Consider the following 18,639-nt stretch of genomic DNA (forward strand, 5'->3'; position numbering starts at 1 on the left):
GATCTTGCAGGCCCCGGAGGCCGGTGCAGGGTGGTGGCCTCACACATTCGCACTCAGATAAGCAGGCGGGGGCAAGCGAGTGAAGAGGACCACCATTGCTCCCTCTCTGACCCCGCCCCCAAATACAGCATCACAAACCAGCAACCTGGGTTGCCCCACCCTGGTGAACACTTAAGGCGCCTCTCCTCATATGTAACAGGTGTGGACAGATCAAAACATGGCTCAAGAACAACTCAGAGCCCCAGAGCCAATAAATCTAAGCAAAGAAGAAATAGCCAAACTTTCAGATGCACAGTTCAAAACACTGGTGATCAGGATGCTCACAGAACTCGTTGATTTTAGCCACAAATTAGAGGAACATATGAAGGCTAAACTAATTGAAATGAATGGTAATGCACAGGAAACCAATAGTAATGGAAAGGAAACTGGGACCCAAATCAAGGGAGCAGACCAGAATAAAGGAAAAAATGACCAAACAGAAAAATATGAAGAAACAAGAGTTCAAAAAAATGAGGAGAGGCTTAGGAACCTCCAGGACATCTTTAAACGCTCCAACATCCAAATTATAGGGGTACCAGAAGGGGAAGAGAAACAGTCACAAGTGGAAAACTTATTTGAACAAATAATAAAAGAGAACTTCCCCATTCTGGCAAAGGAAATAGACTTCCAGGAAATCCAGGAAGCTCAGAGAGTCCCAAAGAAGTTGGACCCAAGAAGGGACACACCAAGGCACATCATCGTTACATTAGCCAAGATTAAAATGAAGGAGAGAATCCTAGAAGCAGCAAGAGATAAGGGGACAGTCACCTACAAAGGAGTTCCCATCAGACTGCCAGCGGATTTCTCAAAAGAGACCTTACAGGCAAGAAGGGGCTGGAAAGAAGTATTCCAACTCATGAAAACCAAAGACCTACATCCAAGATTGTTCTATCCAGCAAAGTTTTCATTTAGAATGGAAGGACAGATAAAGTGCTTCTCAGATAAGGTCAAATTCAAGGAGTTCATCATCACCAAGCCCTTATTATATGAAATGTTAAAGGGACTTACCTAAGAAAAAGAAGATAAAAAGATGACCAGTGAAAGGACAGCAAACACAGTTATTAAGAACCACACCTAAAACAAAAGCAAATTAAGAGGACAGCTAGATCAGGAGCAGAACCATAGAAATGAAGATCACATGGAGGGTTAGCAACAGGGGAGTGGGAGAAGGAGAAGGGGGGAGAAGGTACAGAAAATAAGTAGCATAGACAGTAGATAGAAAATAGATGGGGGAGGGTAAGAATAGTATGGGAAATATAGAATCTAAAGAACTTGAGACACGTGTTCATGAACTAAAGGGGGGGTGATGGGGGAGGGGTGTGCAGGGTGGAGGGGAACAGAGGGGGGGAATAGAACAAATGTAATGGCATAATCAATAAAATTTAAAAAAGAAAAAAGAAATGAAGAATATAAGTACTGAAATGAAGATTATGTTAGAGAGAATCAAAAGCAGATTAGATAAAACAGATAAAACTAAATCAGTCATTTGGAAGACAACGTAGTTGAACACACCCAAGTGAAACAGCAAAAAAAAAAAAAGAGGGAGAGAGAGAATTAAAAAAAATAAGGGTAGTTGAAGGGATGTCTGGGACAACATTACACATAACAACATTCACATCATAGGGGTATCAGAAGGAGAAGACAGATAGCAAGTACTGAAAACCTGTTTGAAGAAATAATGACTGAAAATTTCCCTAATTTGATGAAGGAAATAGACATACAAGTCCATGAAGCACAGAGTCCCAAATAAGATGAACCCAAAGAGGACCACACCAAGACACATCATAATTAAAATGCCAAAGATTAAAATCAAAGATAGAATCATAAAAGTAGCAAGAGAAAGCAGTTATGTACAAGGGAGCTCCCATAAGACTACCAGATAATTTCTCAACAGAAACTTTGCAGGCCAGAAGGGATTGGCAGGAAATATTCAAAGTGATGAAAAATGATAACCTACAACCAAGATTACTCTGCGGAGTGAGGCTATCCTTTGGAATCAAAAGACATATAAAGAGCTTCCTAGAAGAGAAAAAGCTAAAGGTATTCATCGCCACTAAACCAGTATTACAGAAATGTTGAAGGAACTTCTTTAGGACTAAGAAGAAAAAAGACAAAAAATATGAATAAAATGACAATAACTACATACCTATCAATAATTACTTTAAATGTAATGGGTTAAATGTGCTAATCAAAAGAGATAGGGTGGCTGAGTGGGGAAGAAAACAAGATATACATGTATATATATATATAGCTTATGAGTGATTCACAATTGTACACACACAGACTAAAAGTAAAAAGATGGACAAATTGGAAGTTACAAAACAGTCATGGGAATGTAAAGTACAGCATAAGGAATAGAATCAATAATGTTATGATAACTATGTATGGTGTCATATGGGTACTAAAAATATCGGGCAGAACACTTTATAAAGTATATGATTATCTAACTACTATGCTATACAACCGAAACCAATACAAAACAATATTGAAAGTAACCTGTAATTGAAAAAGTAAATAAATAAAATACAGGGATAAAAAAGATTTTTTATACAAATGGAAATGAAAAAAGGCTGGGGTAGCAATACTTATATTAGACAAAATAGCCTTTAAAACAAAAGCTATAACAAAAGACAAAGAAAGACATTTTATATACAATAGCCAAGGTAAGGAAGCATATTAAATGTCCATCAATAAACGAATGGATAAAGAAGATGTGGTAATATATGAGATGGATATATTACTTGGTCATAAAAAGGAATGAAAGCTTACCATTTGCAACAACATGGATAGACCTAGAGGATATTATGTGAAATTAAATAAGGCAGACACAGAAAGACCTATGATTTCACTTATATGTGGAACTTGAAAAACAAAATAAATGAACAAAAAAACTCATAGAGAACAAATTGATGGTTTTCAGATAGAAGGGGGAGTAGGGAAATGGGTGAAAGGCGGATGGTATTAAGAAGTACAAATTAGCAGTTACAAAATAGTCACAGAGATATAAAGTACAGCATAGAAAATATATAGTCAATAATATTGTAATAACTATGTATGATATCAGAGGGGTTCTAGACTTATCAGGGGGATCACTTTGTAAGTGATATAAATGCCTAACTGCTATACTGTATACCTGAAACTTAAATAATATTGAATATCCACTTCATTGGAAGATAAAAACCAAAAACAATATGTAATTGAAAATTAAAAAAATTTAAAGTCCTAAAATGCTGAATATAAGAGCTCAGAGAAATAATGTGAAGCTGGAAAAGATTCTTTAGCATCTTGACTTTCCCTTTAGAAGATCCTCCACTTATTCACAGCCCTTCTTCTTCTCCAGCACCCTCCCCCTTCCCACTCCAGATTCACCTTCCCCCCTCTTTCCCCCGCAGCTTACCAAGATGGAAGTCTCTATCTTCCTCTAAGCTATAGTTTTACAGAGGTGCAGGCAGGAGATCAAAACTGAGACCTAGGTAAGAAAACAGACTTGCTCATGACCACACAGCAAAAAGCCTGGAAATGAACTCAGATCTGAGGCTGAAGTCCAAGCATGAGGGAAATAAGGAACGTGCCACAGTTTCCACCTCCTCCATCATTTTGTCCCAAGTTTGTCCAGACAGTTTAACAGTGAGAAAACAAAACACACTGCCCAGCCAGCTAAACACAAACTAGCATGGACCTGTCATGAATCTGGGTGAACCTTGTGGCCACAGAACATCCAAGGATGCAGCCAGGGTCTTGTTTGCCCCACAGGAGTGCAGGGTGGTACCTAGGCTGAAATGAAAGGATGCAAAGGGACAAAACCAAGTTTATGCAGAAAGAAGATGGGTGGGCCCAGCTTGGTTAGAGGTTTTTCACACAGAAAGGCCTATGCTTGTTAAAAGATACTCAGAAAAGTAGGTAAGTAAATGTTAGCACAAATATCTTATCTAGTGTTTAGCACATAGTAGGTACACACACAATCAATGTTTGTTAAAGTGCAATGTAAGCCAGCAAGGTGATAGAGCTACAAAGCAAAGCTAACACAGCCTTAGGTCATAGTAATAGAAGCACAGAGCTGACAGTGAAGAAGGTGACCCACATCTCACTATCCCCATCCTGAGTTCAGTTCTGGGTCCTGCATAGACTAGGATCTGGACAAACAGAGAGAACCCAGAGGATGGCAGGGTACAGAGACCACACCCAACAGAAGTGGCTGGTGGAGCAGGGTGCTCAGTCTAGGGGTGAGCACTGCATGGACAGACCTAGTCATTATCCCCAAGTCTCTGCAGGACTCCCTCAGGACAGGGAAACAGGTGGGACTATGAGCCCAGAGGGAGGGGTGAGGACCTTGGGGAGTCACCAGGATGGGTGCCAGTTCACTGTACAAAAACATTTTCTTAAAACGACATCTATTTGGGGATGGTCATGAGCACCTACCATGAGAGATGACAAGCTGAGGGATGGCTGGGATTGGCTTAAATGATCTTAGCTCAGAACCTACAAATCTCTCAAATAATCTCCAAACTACAGGAGGAAATAATAGTTCATGTATTTCTACTCACCTTTTAACTTAAAATAGTTAATAGTATACAGTTGAATTCTGATGTGCCCCTTGGCCACGAGTCCCCAGGGGCCAGTGGGGAGCTCAACAGTATAGACGGGTCTGCTGTGGCCACATTTTCCATTTTCTACATTCAGCCCATTTTGACATATTGTGGTCTACTTGTGCTGGCTTGGGTATATTCAAAGATCAAACAATACAGCCTTAACTGAATCAGCCCCCATTACAAGTGGACAAGTGGCTTCAAAGAGTCCCTGTGAAGGAACCTTGAAGGGAGATAACTCTAATCTAGAAAGTACAAGCAAGCAGCAGGAAATGTGGGAGACAGACCTGCCCCCACCCCTAGTTCAAGACCTACATCAGTCATGTTACCAGGATGAAAGCTACAATGAATGGGATCTATCTCACACACCATTGTGTACTGAAATAATAATAATAATAATAATGGAACTCCCATTCTCTATCATCAGTGAGGAAATTCACTCCGAATGCATATTGGGCCTTGAGTCATTAGCTAATGGTCCACAGTACTTGTATATAATTTCTGTATCTATAAATATGTATATATTGGTAGCAGCACAATTTACAACAGCCAAGAGATGGAAGCAAACTAGGTGCCCATCAGTAAATGAATGAATCCAAAAACTATGGTACATTTACACAGTGGAAATCTATGCAGCAGAAAGAAAGGAGCTCCTACCCTTTGCAACAGCTTGGATGAAACTGGAAAGCATTATGATGAGTGAAATAAGCCAGGTGGTGAAAGACAAATACCAAATGATCTCACCTTTAATAGGAACCTAAACAACAAAACAAACAAGCAAGCAAAATATAACCAAAGACACTGAAATAGAGAACAGGTTGACAGTTACCAGAGGGGAGAGGGGAGGGAATTCCAGGGGGAAAGGGGAAGGATTTGCAGGAGCTAGTATAAAAAACACATGGACAAAAACTAAGGGGGGTGGAAATGGGAGGGAGGTGGGGAAGATGGGGGGGAGTAGGCTGGGATGGGAGTAAAAAACAGAAAACTGTGTTTGAACAACAATTAAATAAATAAAATTAAAAAATATGTATATATTGGGGGTGCCTAAAGCATTTTTTTGGAGAAGAGTGTGCAATCAAAAAGTGTGATCCAGCTAGACACTAGGGGATGCTAGTCCCTGTTTGGGTTTTGGGGCCTGATCAAATTTACTTCAGATTTAGGGAACAAGAAAACTAGGTGGGATCGTGCCACCCAATAAACTTTTCTGAGGCCCCCTAAATGTTTGAAAATTAATGAGAAGAAATAAAAAAGTCTTAAAAGGTTGTCCCTGACTCTAACTCCCCAAGATGTGTGCCTATTTAAACCAAGCCAGTCCAGTCTCCTGTTTTTCATTCTCTCACCTCAGTTTTTCTGTCTTTTTGTCTCCCCATTCTCCTCTCTCTCACACGCCATATGTGCAAGCACTTAGTTGGCAATAACAGAAACCAGAGAGGAGGTCGTCAGTGCACAGAAAGAGCTTGCTGGCTCTTGAATGTCCGACAGACTTGGATTCACTGCCTACTTCCACTCATCACAGATGCGAAGACCTCAGGAAGCCATATCCATTCTCAGAGCTCAGAATCCTCTGGAAAAGTGGGCATGACTGCAACCCAACAATAAAAAGATAACCCAATTTTAAAAGAGTCAAAGGATTTTAAGACATTTTTTTGAATAAGATAGACAAATGCTCAGTAGCGCATTGAAAGATGCTTGACATCATTAGTCACTAGGGAAATGCAAATCAAAAACACAATAAGAAACCACTTCACACCTAGTAGGATGGGTGATATAAGAAATACAAGTGTTGCGATGATGTGGAAATTTGGGGCCTTTGTACATGGTTGGTGGGATTGTAAAATATAGTACAGAGGCTTTGGGGGGAAATGTGACAGTTTCTCAAAATGTTAAACATAGATTGATCATATCACCAAGCAGCTCCGCTCCTAGATGTATAACCAAGAGAATTAAAAACTTATGTTCACACAAAGACTTGTACGTGAATGTTCACGGAAGCATTATTCTTGAGAGCCAGGAGGTGGAAACAACCCAAATGTCCATCACCCGATGAGCGAATAAACAGAATGGGATATAATTATACAATACGATATTATTCAGCTATAAAGAGGAAGAAGTGCTGACACGTTACAACATGTATAAACCTTGAAGAAATTATGCTTAGTCAGAAAGAACCATCTATGCTATGATTCCATTTATAAGAAACGTCTAGAAAAAGCACATCCACAGAGACACAGAGCAGATTAGTGCTTGCCAGTGGGAAGGGGAAATGAGGAGTGACTGCCAAACTGTATGGGGTTATTTGGGGGGTAAGGTGGTGCTGGGACTGGGGTGGGGGGCTTCCCTCTAGGCCATGCTACCTGGGTGAGCCTCTGACAGGCAGTGGGGCCCCCTTTCCCTGGGGCCAGGTCTCCTTGTTCAGCATTTTTGCCTCAAAGGTGCCTTTGAGGCTGAGTAGGTGAGACAACTGGCCTCGTCCTTCCACATCTAACAGGGCTGGCCCAGGGCCCAGGGTGGCTTCCAAGGGGAGAACAGGAGGGTGGCTGCCTCTACTTGCTGGGAGATTTGAGGGGACACATCCTCACCCTCCAAAGGTGTTTGGTCCCACAGGGCAGAGTGGGAGAAGCCTTTAGATATCTACTCAGACTTTTCATTTCAAAAACGGGGGAAATGAGGCTCAGAGAGGCCAGGGGGGTTTTCAAAGGTCAGGTCCCGTTGTAAATTAGTGACAGAATCAGGAGTTGGGGACCTACTCTGCCTGCCTGAAGCCTCAAATCAACCGGGGGTGGGGGTGAATATTTGTCTCCCTCCCCTGATTTTCTAAGTGATGGACTCTGAGGTGCTCACCCAGATGGGAAGACACTGAGCTGGAATTCAAATCCAGGTCCATCTAGGAACCACAAAACATCAGGCTGTTGAAGGACCAACTAAGGTTTAACCCTTCACCCTGCCCCACGTCCCATTACCTGTGGTCCAGAGGCTTCTCAGGTACAAGGCGAGCTGTGTGTAGACTGTGCTGATGCCAGGCTGGGCAGGGGAAGAGGATGGCAGGAGAAGCCTCACCACACCCCTGTGACGGGGAGAGGGCGGGGCGTGATGTGTCCCTGGGATCACCCTGAGTGGCATTCCTTCCTGCCAGCGCTATGGGCCCCAGGCTTTCCTGTCTGACTCGACTCTTCCCTGTGAAACCCCAGGAGCAGCCAATGGGGCAACCATACCCCCAAGAACCACCCCCTGGGCCATGGCCATGCCATCTGTCTCCAGGGGGGAAGTGATGTGGGGGGCAGTTGCATCACCCTCGGCTGTGCTACGCTCAGAGCAGGGAGGAGTTGGGGCATCTCCCAAGCTCCTCCTCCACCTGAATTGTGAGGCTGACTCAGGGCCCAGCCATGTGGGCTAACCTGACGCTACTGGGAAGGATGAGGTTGGGCAGACAGCAGCTGGGGTAGGCGGGCTCAAGGGGCTAGGGACTCCTGTGAGCAGACTGGCAGTGCCCTCTCCCGGTGAAGAAATTGGTGCAGATGGGAAAATGCAAGTCCTGAGGGGCAGGTGGGAACCAAGCTCTCACTGCTAAGGCCAGAGTGACCCCAGCTCAGCCTGCCTCTGCCTCTTGCTTATCAAACACTCTGAAAGCAGGACAATAAACAAGTCTACACTGCCCCAGTGAGCACCAAAGCCAGAGGGGGAAAGGCCACGCCAGACCCCATAAGAGCAAGGCCCCAGGATGTGTGGGTTCCCACAAGGGCTTCCTGGAAGAGAAGTCATCAATTCTAAGCTCAGGCCAAAATCTTGGAGTCATCCTTTTCTCTTTGTTCTCTCATACTCTGTGTCTAACCTATGTGAAAAGTGTTGGGCCCTGGCTGGTGTGAATTAGTTGACTGCCGGCCTGCAAACCAAGGAGTTGCAGGTTCAATTCCCGGTCAGGGCACACGCCTGGGTTGCAGGCCAGGTTGAGAGGCAAAACACATCGATGTTTCTCTCCCTCTCTTTCTCCCTCCCTTCCCTTTTCTCTAAAAATAAAAACATAAATAAAATCTTAAACAAACAAAAAAACGTAGTTGGACTCACTGTTGACATATCCTGAATTTGGTCCCTTTTCTACACGGTAACCACCCTGGTCCAGACCATACAATTGCTGGTCTTTCTGCTCCTGCTCTTAGCCCACTATCTGTTGTCCTCATGGCAACCAAAAGAATCCAGTTAAAACCCATCTCAGCTCACGTCGTACCTCCTCCACTCAGCACCCTCCCATGGCTCCCAGCTCATTCAGGATAAAACTCAAGTTCTTATACAGCCCTACGCGATCTACCACCAACCTCTTGCTCTCTCTGACTTTAATTCCTATGACTTCCTCTCTCACTCTGCCCCAGCCACACTGGAATGTGCCCTGAATACTCCATTTAGGCTCCCTCCTCAGGGCCTTTGGCCTGGTTGTTCCCTCTGCTTAGCATGCTTTCCCCAGACAGCGACCTGGCTCCTTTCCTCATTTCTTCAGGTCTCATCTCAAAGGTCACCTTCTCCAAGCTGCCTTCCCTGGCCACCCCGAATGAAGTAGTGACCTACAGCACCACCTTTCCCTCTCAGCCTGCCTTGTTCACCATCTGAGGTACCACATATTTTCTTGTGATACGTATTCCTTGTTATGTATTTGTTTGCTTCAGGATCCAGGACAGTGTCTGACACATAGCAGGTGTTCCATTAATTTCGTTGACTAAATAAATGACCTGAAAGAGTAGCCCAAGAAGCATTCCAAAGGCATTTTAGGCAGCGGAAACCACATGCACAAGCATAAAGGCTGAGAGGTGAGGGGCACTGCTCATTTCATGAAGGTGGCATCCACCGTGGAGAAGGAAGCCCCTGCCCTCACCAAAGCTGAAGCCAAGCAAAGGTTTTGAAGGCAAAGAAAGCAATGCTGAAAGGCATCTACAGCTACACACACAAAAATAAGATACACAACTCACCCACATTCCAGTGACTGAAGACACCATGGCTCCAAAGGCAGCCCTAAATATCCTCAGAAGAGCACACCCAGGAGTAGCAAGCTTGACCACTATGCCATCACCAAGTTCCCCCTGACCACCGAGTCAGCCATGAAGAAGACAGAAGACAACAATACACCTGTGTTCATTGTGGATGTCAAGGCCAGCAAGCACCAGATTAAACAGGCTCTGAAGAAGCTCTATGATATTGATATGGCCAAGGTCAACATCCTGATCAGATGTGATGGAGAGAAGAAGGCGTATGTTTGACTGACTCCTGAATATGATGTTTTGGATGTTGCCAAAAAAATTGGGATCATCTAAACTGAGTCCAGCTGGCTAATTCTAAATATAAAAAGTTACAGTGTAAACAAAAAAAATGGCACCACTGTGTTGAGAACCTGCAAACAATTCAGTACAGTGGGAGGGTAGGGGCCTGGGGAGCTGAAGGAAGGGAGAGGGAAAGTGAGAAGGACGCAGCCTCAGAAGCCAGGCTGAGAAGGCTGGACATTGCCCTTAGAGTGATGGGGAGCCACATGGGAGAGACACGTTCAAATTAAGTTTTAGATAACAATTTGGCTGCCATATTGAGGATTGGTGGGGAAACTGTGAGCAGGCATCTGGTGAGCACAAGCCATTGCAGGGGAGATAAGACAGGGTCAAGGTCATTGCGTTGTCCATAACAGTAGCCACCAGCCACATGTGGTTATAGAGCCTTTGAAATGTGACTGGTCAGAATTGAGATGTGCTGTAAGTTTCAAACACACACTGGACTTCCAAAATGTGGTATGAATATAAAACATATACGATAGCTTATTAAGAATGCTTGTATTGATTATCTGTTAAAAAGATAATATTTTGGATATATTGATAAATAAAGTATATTATTAACATTAGTTTTACTTCTTTCTTTTTGTTATTTTTATTTTTAAAGGTTTTATTTATTTATTTTTTGAGTGAGAGAAAGGGAGAGAAAAAGAGAAGGAGAGAAATATCAGTAGGCTGTCTCTCCATGCCCCCAACAGGGGCCCTGGCCTGCAGCCCAAGCATGAGTCCTGACCTGTTGGGAAACGCCCTGGCTGGTTTTAGTATCTGTAACCCACCATGGCTAAGGCTGAGTAAGAGACCTTGGGACAATAAGCCACTAAGGAGACAAAGTTTATCTCCCTGCTAGGGGCGCCAGCCCCCACTCCATTTTACTTCACCCTGCTTGGCCAGGGGAAGATGACTGGTTAGCTAATGATGGGTAAGATTCCTCAAGGGAGGGATGACCTAAGACAGGCACGGTCACGTAGTGGCCCTCAGGGAAGGACTTGGGGGGCTATATAAAAAGGGGGTGATGGACCCTCACCGCTCAGCTTTGACATAGCCTGAGTCCTCATTCCATTTGTAAGAGGTCTCCTAATCTCTTGGCTGCCTTACTTCCCCCACTTGACTTAAGCCTGAATCAATGCCCAAGGGCAGTGCATACCTGTACAGGAACAGGCGGTTCCCTGGGATGATCAGGCCTAAGAAAGAATGAATAAAATCCTGTGAAACATGCTTTGCTACGAGTGCCTTCAATTTTCTGATAAGGGTCCAAACATGAAATGAATTTATTGCCCAAAGTTTTATAGCCCTTTAGCTAACTAACCCTGACTCAGAATAAATCCTCATAGTTCTTTTAATGTTATCTATTGTTTGATCATTGCTGCCTGACAATGATTGATGAGCTTTACCTGTATTCCTGTGCAAAATGAACCTAATAAAAGCCCATTTAGGAACAGGCTCCTGGCCCTTCTTATCTGAGAGACTGGCCACCTCTCCTCCCCAGGCAGATCATGTCTTGGTAGACTTACTCTCATCCATGACGGAAAGGGGCACTCTGTGGTTGCAGCACCCTCACACTGACCAGGAATCAAACTGGCGACCTTTTGGTTTACAGGCAATGCTTAATCCCCTGAGCCACACCAGTCAGGGCCCTTTTGCTATTTTTAACGTAGTTACTGGAAAATTAAATTTTTATCATAGGTACGTAGAGCTCACAGTATTTTTATTTTGGACAGCACTGATTTAGAGGTTAGAATGGACAGGACTTGGTGGTCAATGGACTGTGGGGGGTGAGGGAGACCCTTGTTCTAATGGTAAGTCTCTACTCCCCTCTGATCGCTCCGTTGTGATGACAGCGTGGTCTAGAGGCAGAAAGAATGGGCTACGTGGGAGAGCCGATGGAGTTAGTTTTCATCTCAGCATAAGCTCACACAAACAATTCATATCTTCAAAGTAAGAACTATTTAGAAATAGGTTGACAGAATAGGCAACAAAATCTCTGTCCTGGCGGTACATAAGAAGAAACTCGAAGACCACCATTAAGCAGGAAAAAGGAAGCTGAATTAATTAGTCACCATATTTTTCGGACTATAAGACACACCTTCCCCCCCTCAAATTTGGGAGGAAAGGGGGTGTGTCTTACAGTCCGAATGTAGCTTACCTGGCTCGCTGTGGGGGCGGGGGGGGTGCTATGTTATTTATGTTATTAAATATTTTACCATGTTTTTTGCTTCAAATTTTTTCCCTATTTTCCTCCTCTAAAACCTAGGTGCGTCTTACAGTCTGAAAAATTTGGGATTCTCAAAATGTGGTCCTTGGACCAGCAGCAACAGCAGTACCTTTTAGAAATGCAAATTCTCAGGTCCCATCTCGGTCCTCCTGAATCACAAACTCTGGAGGTGGGACCAACAATTTATAGTTTAACAAGACCCCAAGGTGATTCTGATGTCTGCTCAGGCTTAAGAATCACTGGACTAAATAATACTTCCTATCATATGATGGTTTCAATGACTGGCTGGCAGTACGTGTCCAAAAAAATCAGTCACTGCCATGTGGCCTGCTATTGGCCTGCTAGTCCCAGGTTAGGGTACTTCCCCTCCCTGAGCAGACGCAGTTTATCTCCTGCAACACATGGTTGTATGAGAACTTGGCACAGGATGGAGGCACAACCACAGGGCACGTCCTATCTCTGCTGCAGGCAGATCTCCAGGGCCATGAAGAGCTGCCAGAGGTGTAAGGGAGGCCTAGCTCAGCTCCATTACGAGGTAACCTCACTGCTGTGTGTGGAGGGATGGGGTGATTCATGAGACAACCTCCCATGACAGCCCAGGGGAGCCAGCTTGGCAGCTGAGCTTGGCATCTGGCTTCCCTGCATTCCAGAACTGCCAGCCTGGGGCCCCCCTGACTCAGCAAGCACGTGCACTCTGGAGACAACAGGCTGCTCAGCCTCAGTGTCCACATCTATAAAAATGGGGAGAAGGCAGCCCCTATCCATGGTGAGATTATTTGTGTAAGGTGTTCAGATTGGTGCCTGGACACTAAATGTCCGGTCAGGCCTCATTATGCCTTGGCATTCTTGTGATGGGGCCGTGAGATCCCTCAGGCTGATGAGAACTCCCCAGTGACCTCCCTCTTAGGTCTGAGAATTATGCCCTGCAGGTATAAGGGGGAAGGAATGTGCACCTACTATGAGCACCCAGTTCCTGATGAAGAGCTCCTAAAACCCTTGTAATTTCCTTAGATGATGGAGATGATAGGATCATTTTATAGGGTTCCTAAAGCCCTTGAAATTTCCTGGGTGATGGAAACCTCTATTGTTCTAATGAACCAACACTTAGTGGGCTCTTGGATAGCTTCAGGATGGGGGCTGGTCATCAGAAAGACCAAACCAAGATTAGAAACTTGTAACTTTCAGCTTTTGGGGAGGGGAGAGAGGCTGGAGTGTGACTTAATATTTAATGATGCCTTCATGATGAGGCTTCAGTAAAAATCCCTAAGCTATGGGGTTCAGAGAACTTCCAGGTTTGTGAACACATCCACGAGCTAGGAAAGCGGCCCACTCCAACACGGTGGGGACAGAAGCCCGTGCTTAGGGCCCTCCCAGCCCTCACCCTGTGTACCTCTTCATCTGGCTGTTCATCTATATCCTTCATATCGATAAATTAAACCAGTAAACATAAGTAAACATTTTTCTAAGTTTTATGAGCTTTTCTAGCTAATTATTGAACCTGAGAAGGAGTTTGTGGGAACTCTATTAATAGCAGGTCAGTCAGAAGTGTGGGAGGCCCAGACTTGCAACTGGTGTCTGAAGTGGAAGAAAGGTCACAGAAATAAGCCCTTAACCTTTGGGTCCTGTGCTAACTATGGGTAGTTAGCATCAGAATTGCTTGGTGTGAGGGAAAAGAAAAACCCCACGTATTTGGTGTCAACACTTAAAATACTAGGATTGAACATATAAGTAAATATAGTAGATAATGAGAGCAAAATTTATCCCTGTTAAAGAAAGAAATTACAAATAAAGAAAGGGGGGAGGCTAAAATGAACCCTATGGTATTGGATTGAAACCAAAGATATCAACATAAACTCGCTGGTGAGTATTATTATAGATACAGCATCTTAGTCCACTAGGGTTGCTGTAACAAAATACTGTAGACCAAGTGGTTTATAAACAATAGAGATGTATTTCTCACAGTTTTGGGAGCTGGGAAGTCCAAGATCAAGGAACCAGCAGATTCAGCATCTGATGAGAGCCTGATTCCTTGTTCAGGGATTGACACCTTTTCACTATGTCCTCAAATGATAGAAGGGACAAGGGATCTCTCTGGGGTCTCTTTTATAAGGGTATTAATCCCATTCATGAGGGCTGCACTCTCCTAATGACTTCCTAAAGGCCCCCATCCCCTAACACTTTGGGTATTAGAATTTTAACACAGGATTTGGGAGGACACAAACATTCAGACCACAACATATAGATATAGATGTGTGTACATGAAGATATACATAATCATAGCTCTGTCTTCGGAGAAGTCCTAGAAGAAATGACATCAATAGCACTGAGCAAACCCAGAACCCAGATCTTGGTTTCTAAGCACCATTCTTCAGTAAAAGAAACCAGTACTCCTTCAAAAAGGAGATGGTTATAGAGCTGGGGTGGAGAAGACAGAAGATCATCCTTGAACAGCTTTTGGTGCCAGGAAAAAAGGAAGTGTTTAGAAAAGGATGGGGGTTTATAAAAGAACACAAGAACCAAACTGAAGGAGCTCCATTCAATGGCCAAACTGGAGACAATTTTAGCAAATACCTAATAATGGTATTGGATTATAACCCAAAGTATAAAATGAGTATAGACGAGACCATAGATATAAATAAATAATTGGGCAAAAACAAATAAGGGAGAAGAGACAGCTCTTCCTTTCAGACGAATGTCAGTTAATAAATGCTAAAAGAAAGAGGGAAATAGGAAACCACCCTTTGGCAGTGATGATCATAATACCAGTGACTGCTAAAGTTAGGGGTGCAAGTTCGAAGAGAAACAGAGTCTCAAAGGGTCTCCTTCAATATACATATCCAGGATAATGTATAAAATTTTATGAATTTAATTTTAAAGAAATAAAATAACATTTTAATGTAAATTTCCAAAATTATAAATGTAAAAATTACAAAGAGAAACAGAGTAACTGCATGGTGGAGAAACCCAGCTTAACCAAGACATGGCATAGCCAAGGGACCAAGATTAACATCACCAGTCATTAGATACACAGACACCACAAACCCCCATTAGGGTGCGCCAGAATGGACATGATACTGCGCCTGTCGTGTTCTGGCCACAAAACATGTAACCTCAATCTAATCATGAAAATACTTTAAGCAAACCCTAACTGAGGAACATTCCATCAAACAACTGACCGATTCTTTTCAAAAGGGTCCAGGTAATGAAAAACATGGGAAGAAGGAGGAAGAGTCACAGATTAGAGGAGACCAAAGAGTGATGCCAACTAAATGGAATGTGGAGCCCTGAACTGGACCCTGGAACAGAAAAAGGTTGTTATTGGAAACATTGGTGAAATCCAAATAAGGTCTGTGGTTGGGTAAATAATGTACCGGTGTTCATTTCCTGGTTTTCGTCACTGTGATGTCATAATATAAGATGCTAACATTAGGGGAAGGACCTGGCTGAAGGGTTTATAAAAACTCTCCATTTTGCAACTTTTGGTAAGTCTAAAATTATTATAAAATAAAAAGTTTATAGAAGATACACCCAAAACATTAGCATCCAGAAAGATTTAAACTAAAAGTGTGGGGGGAAAAGTCCAGGTAAATTCTAAACAAGAGAAAACAGGCATCATTATATATATAACAAACAAAAGTAGCTTCAAAGCAAATATATAAATATATATATATATATATATATATATATATATATATATATATATATATATAAAACTTTGGAAAAAGATGATTACCAGGTAATAATGAAGAGGATACTTCACAGGATTTATAATGCATTTGTCTAGTAATCATGTATTATCTAGTGATGGTACAAAGATACATTAAAAAGAAAATAATGAATTTACTAGAAGAAATTGACAAATCAACTACCAAAGTGGGAATTTCGAACACGGTTTTCTCAGTAAGGGCTAGATTAAACAGACAAAAATTATTAGGAATATGGACACCAATTAAGAAGATTGGTATAGTAGACATACATAAAACCCATATAATAGAACATACATTAGAAAATGTATGTTCTTTTCAGCTCATGTAGATATTTATAAAAATCTATCATCTACTAGGTCATAACTTATGTCTCAATAAATACTAAGAACTGGTCCTGTGGATCTAAACAGCAGCATCCTCAGGTTTTTGCCACAGGAGTCCAGTATCTCTCATCCTAGTGTTGCAAAAACAATCCAATTTTTGGTTCCACTGTCATTTACTCCAAGGTTCTAGGCTGTACACTAAGTGTTTGCTGTGCTCCTCCTCTGGGACACTGTGTCCAGCTAGACCTAATATCTCAGACTCCTTGGCAGTTAGGCTTGGCCATGTGACTGAGTGTGTGGCCAATGGCACGGACTAGAAGCAATGTTTGGGACTTAAGACACTGGGCACAGGCTCTTTCATACTCTCTTCCTTTCTGCTGGCTGGAACCCAGATATGCCACTGATTCAACTTCAATCAAGCAGTTGAAGACAATATGCTGGGGGATGGCAGAACAGTAAGTTGGAGGGAACCTGTGTCCCTGAACACCTGAAGTGGGTGAAGCTGCCTGCCAGCTTCAGAATTCTTAGGAGAGAGAAATGCATTTTGTTTTTGAAAGTGCATAAGGATTGGGAGTTGTTGGTCACAGCAGCTCCGCCTTTACCCTAATACATTAGTCTCACCCTGGACAAGAGCCTCCCACTGCCACCTATGATAGTAGCAGTTATTTTTTGCCCCAGTTATTTTTAGATCATGGTAAAATGCACATTATATAAAATCTACCATCTTAATCACTTTTTAAGTGTATGGTTCACTGGAATTAAATCCATACATAATGTTGTGCAACCGTCACCACCATTCATCTCCATAACTCTTAGTCTTACAACACTGAAACTCTGTACCATTGAACACTAACTCCCTGTTCCCCCTCCCTCCCCAGCCAAGGCAACCACCATTCTACTTTCTGTCTTTCTGAGTTTAACTACTCTAAACACCTTATGTAAGTGTAATCATGTAGTGTTTGTCTTTTTGTGATTGGCTTCTTTTACTTATCATAAAGTCCTCAGGTTTCATCCATGTGGTAGCATGGATGAAAATGTCAAAATTTCCTTTTCTAGGCCAAATAATACTCCCTTGTGTGTATGACCACATTTTGCTTATCCAGTCATCTGTTGATGGATGTGTAGATTGCTTCCACATTTTAGTTTTCCTGAACAATCTTGCTCTGAGCATGGTAATACTAATATCTCTTTGAGAGCCTCCTTTCTTTTTTTTTTATAATTTTATTTAGTTATTTTTCGAGTACAGTTTTTTGCCTGTTTCTCCCATCCCAGCCCCCCCACCCCATGCTCCCCACCTCCCTCCCATTTCTACCCACCCAGTTCTCATCCCAGTGTCCTTCATATTTGCTTCTCCAAAACCCTCCCCTTTTTCCCCCTTAAATTCCCTTCCCTCTCCCCTCTGGTCACTGCCCACTTGTTCTCTATTTCAGTGTCTTTGTTTTTATTCTGCTTGCTTGTTTTGTTGTTTAGCTTCCTGTTAAAGGTGAGGTCATATGGTATTTGCCTTTCAACCCCTGGCCTATTTCACTCAGCATAATGCTTTCCAGTTCCATCCATGTTGTTGCAAAGGGTAGGAGCTCCTTCTTTCTCTCTGCTGCATAGAATTTCATTGTGTATATGTACCACAATTTTTTGATCCATTCATTTACTGACAGGCACCTAGGTTGCTTCCAACTCTTGGCTATTGTAAATTGTGCTGCTATGAACATTGTGGTGCATAGGTTCTTTGAAATTGGTGTTTTAGGATTCTTAGGATATAATCCTAGCAGTGGAATTGCTGGGTCAAAAGGCAGGTCGATTTTTATTTTTCTGAGAAAATTCCATACTGTTTTCCATAATGGTTGTACCAGTCTGCAATCCCACCAACAGTGAACTAAGGACCCCTTTTCCCCACAACCTCTCCAACATTTATTGTTTGTTGCTTTGTTTATGATAGCCATCCTGACCGGTGTAAAGTGGTATCTCATTGTGGTTTTAATTTGCATCTCTCTGATGACTAGCAATATTGAGCATCTCTTCATGTGTCTCTGGATATTCTGTATGTCCTCCTTGGAGAAGTGAGACCCTTTTTTCAATTCCTTTGGATGTATACCCAGAAGCAGACTTGCTGGATCACATAACAATTCTATTTTCAATTATTTGAAGAATTGCCAACTGTTTCCACAGTGGCTGTACCATTTTACATTCCCACCAACAGTGCACAAGGGTTACAATTTCTCTGCAACCTTCCAACACTTGTTATTTTCTGTTTTTTTTTAAATTAATATAACCATCCTGTGGTGATTACAAACAAAGTTGCTATGGACATTTATGGAAAAGTGTTAGTGTGAGCATATGTTTTCATTTTTCTTGGGTAAATTACCTATGAACAGAATTGCTACGTCATATGATAAGTATACTTTATAAGAAACTGCCAGACTTCTGGCCAAGATGAAGTGATAGGTAGACACACTGTGCCTCTTTCACAACCAA

The 18,639-nt window shown here is 42.6% G+C and overlaps 1 protein-coding gene across 1 annotated transcript in view; it reads right to left on the minus strand.

The window, feature by feature from the left end:
• TMEM40 (transmembrane protein 40) overlaps window positions 1–18,639 on the minus strand; it is a 50,583-nt gene that overhangs the window by 23,785 nt on the left and 8,159 nt on the right. The window contains exon 2 of the mRNA XM_037139334.2: window positions 7,586–7,689. Within this exon, the coding sequence (XP_036995229.2) occupies window positions 7,586–7,689 (104 nt within the window). The remainder of the gene's footprint in view (window positions 1–7,585; window positions 7,690–18,639) is intronic.

This window comes from Artibeus jamaicensis, unplaced genomic scaffold (genome assembly GCF_021234435.1).
Source record: "Artibeus jamaicensis isolate MK-2021 breed Jamaican fruit bat unplaced genomic scaffold, CSHL_Jam_final contig_519, whole genome shotgun sequence".
Taxonomy (NCBI): Eukaryota; Metazoa; Chordata; class Mammalia; order Chiroptera; family Phyllostomidae; genus Artibeus; species Artibeus jamaicensis.